Source organism: Leptosomus discolor, chromosome 3, assembly GCF_034619465.1.
Source record: "Leptosomus discolor isolate bLepDis1 chromosome 3, bLepDis1.hap2, whole genome shotgun sequence".
In the NCBI taxonomy this organism is placed as follows: Eukaryota; Metazoa; Chordata; class Aves; order Leptosomiformes; family Leptosomidae; genus Leptosomus; species Leptosomus discolor.
In genome coordinates this window covers 58,898,604-58,901,514 of record NC_141393.1, presented here as the reverse complement: position 1 = coordinate 58,901,514, position 2,911 = coordinate 58,898,604, and the positions used below count along the sequence as shown (strand labels likewise).

At 57.1% G+C, this 2,911-nt stretch overlaps 1 protein-coding gene across 1 annotated transcript; it reads left to right on the top strand.

Moving 5' to 3' along the window:
- Positions 1–1,096: 1,096 nt before the first annotated feature.
- JUN (Jun proto-oncogene, AP-1 transcription factor subunit) lies at positions 1,097–2,569 on the top strand. Its single transcript, XM_009953851.2, has one exon. The coding sequence runs from the start codon at positions 1,132–1,134 to the stop codon at positions 2,074–2,076; it is 945 nt and encodes a 314-aa protein (XP_009952153.2). The 5' UTR covers positions 1,097–1,131; the 3' UTR covers positions 2,077–2,569.
- Positions 2,570–2,911: the final 342 nt, after the last annotated feature.

Below are 2,911 nucleotides of genomic sequence, written 5' to 3'. Positions count from 1 at the left end.
CGGTTGGTGCCCGCCCTGGCCCCGCGCGCGGCCAGAGCACCGCCCCCGGCCCTGCCTGGAAGCCGCACGGGCGGCGGGACGGCGGTGAGGAGGGGAAATCACGTGAGGCCTCCCCCGAAGCGCCACCTGAAGGGCCGTACCACCGGCGCGGGGAGAGGGGCGGGCAGGACGACAGGCCGAAAGCCGCCGGCGCCCAGCGGAGCGCGGCCCGCCTCCGGGACCGGCCGAAAAACAAACAAAACGCCGCGAACACAAACAGGGAGAGGCGACGGTTTGCGGGCGGCGGCGTGAGGGGGGGAGGAGGTGCGGGGTGCTGAGCGGCGTCCCCGCCCCTCCGGCGGGCAGTTGGTACGTGGCCGTTAAGGAGGCGCCGCCGGCGGCCAACCCCGCTCGCGCTCTGGACGCGGTAACCAGATATTCAAAAACAATACGTCAGCCCACAATGCCCCGAGCCGCCGCCAGCATTACCTCATCCCACAAGGCCCCGCGCCGGCGCTGAGAAGCTTCTAGGGGCGGGGTGGCCATGGCGACCGGCTGATATGCACCGGGCCGGGCCAGCGGCCCGCCTCCCCCGGGAGAGGCGGCGGCAGCCAATGGGGAGCCCGCGGGGTGACATCATGGGCTATTTTTAGCGGGCTCCCGGTCGCTGATAAGTGAAGGGCTCCACGCCGGGAGCGGGCTCAGAGCGCGGGGCGGGCGGCAGCGCGACTCCGGCCGCCGGGTAGAAGCGAGCGGAGCGGGCAGAGCGCGGCCGCGGCCAGCGCAGCGCGGAGCCGGGGAGGGCGCGCAGGAAGGCGGGGAAAGTGCGCGCTGCGACTTGTGGCGGCGGAGCGGTGTCCAGCCCCGCGGCAGGAGGAGGAGGAGGAGGGCGGCGAAGCGCCCCACCGGAGCCCCGTGCCGCCCCGCCAGGCCAGGCGGACTCTCAGAGCGGCGGCGGCAGGGACCGCGGGCCCGGCCCGCGCCGGGAGGACCCTCTGCTCCCCGGCGAGAAGTAAGGCTCTGCGTTCTTCTTCCCCCGTCCCTGCGCGGCCGGGAGGGTTGGGGTGGCCGTGCGGAGCGGGGCGCAAGCGGCGGCCGGGCAGCTTCTCCGCGCTGCCGCAGCTCCCGGCGCCACTCCGCGGACTCTGTTCTATGAGTGCAAAGATGGAGCCTACTTTCTACGAGGATGCCCTAAACGCCAGCTTCGTGCCGCCGGAGAGCGGCGGGTATGGATACAATAACGCCAAAGTACTGAAGCAGAACATGACGCTGAACCTGTCCGACCCCTCCAGCAACCTGAAGCCGCACCTGAGGAACAAGAACGCCGACATCCTCACCTCCCCGGACGTGGGACTCCTGAAACTGGCCTCGCCTGAACTGGAGCGGCTCATCATCCAGTCCAGCAACGGGTTAATCACCACCACGCCGACCCCGACGCAGTTCCTCTGCCCCAAAAATGTTACCGACGAGCAAGAGGGGTTTGCGGAAGGCTTTGTGAGAGCCTTGGCGGAACTGCACAACCAGAACACCATGCCCAGCGTTACCTCCGCCGCTCAACCTGTTAACAGCGGCATGGCACCTGTGTCCTCCATGGCCGGCAACAGTAGCTTCAATACGAATTTGCACAGCGAGCCCCCGGTCTATGCCAATCTCAGCAACTTCAACCCCAACGCGCTCAACTCCGCACCTAACTACAACGCAAACAGCATGGGCTATGCACCTCAGCATCACATAAACCCCCAGATGCCCGTGCAGCATCCCAGGCTTCAGGCTTTGAAAGAAGAGCCTCAGACTGTACCTGAAATGCCAGGGGAAACTCCTCCCCTGTCCCCTATTGACATGGAGTCCCAGGAGAGAATCAAAGCTGAGAGAAAACGCATGAGAAACAGAATTGCGGCATCCAAATGCCGGAAAAGGAAGTTGGAAAGGATTGCCAGGTTGGAAGAAAAAGTGAAAACTTTGAAAGCCCAGAACTCAGAGCTGGCATCCACTGCCAACATGCTCAGAGAACAGGTTGCACAGCTTAAGCAGAAGGTCATGAACCATGTCAACAGCGGGTGCCAGCTAATGCTAACACAACAGTTGCAAACGTTTTGAAGAGACTGTCTTAAACGAGAACTGTGATGTTGTGGTATAACTAAAACAAAAAAAAACCCAAAAGTGGCAGATGCGTAAAGCTAATGGTAAAAGCTGAAAGGCTGAGTCCTGCCTGTGCTCTGCAAAGCGCATGTGTGGAAAGACTGGCAAGCCTTCAGCTTGAGTTAGTAGTGAAGCGGCCAGCACCGCTCCGAGAAGTGCTGTTCCTGCTCAGATGAGATGTCAGATCTTCGTTTAACATTGACCAAGACCTGCATGGACCTAACATTCGATGATCATTCAGTATTAAAGGTTAAACTGCAATAGAAACTGTAGATTGCTTTATGTAGTATTACTTCAGAAAAAAAGTGGGAGGGAGGTTTGTGGGAGGCTGATAAACAAAAAAGAACTATTCTGCCTGCCTTCAAGTAAATTGTGTATGTACAGATCTTTTTTATTTTATTTTATGAAAGTTGATTAATGTCAATAAACTACTTCATGACTTTGTAAGTTATTTTTATGTTGTTTATTTGGGCACTGCCCAGTATTGTTTGTAAATAAGAGGCTTTTTTTTTTAGTACTCTGAGTTTACCATTTGTAATAAAGTATAATTTTTTAATGTTTCTGTTTCTGGAAAAAATCTAGAAGGTTCTATTATATTTAAGAAAAATAAAATAATTAAAATGCATTTCCCCCTCACACTTTTTTTTTTTGCTAGTACCTGAGTTGGGAAAATGCCCTTTATGCTTCACTTTAAAGGGTAGGGACTATGTTACACTTGCTCTGTAACTACAGGCATGTCCTAGAGCACGTGTGAGGAGGAGAGGGAGAAGCTCAATCCTGATCACTAAACTAA

What these genes read in the sequence shown, in the direction of transcription:
- JUN (XM_009953851.2), top strand. Translation starts at nt 1,132, where the DNA reads ATGAGTGCAAAGATGGAGCCTACTTTCTACGAGGATGCCCTAAACGCC.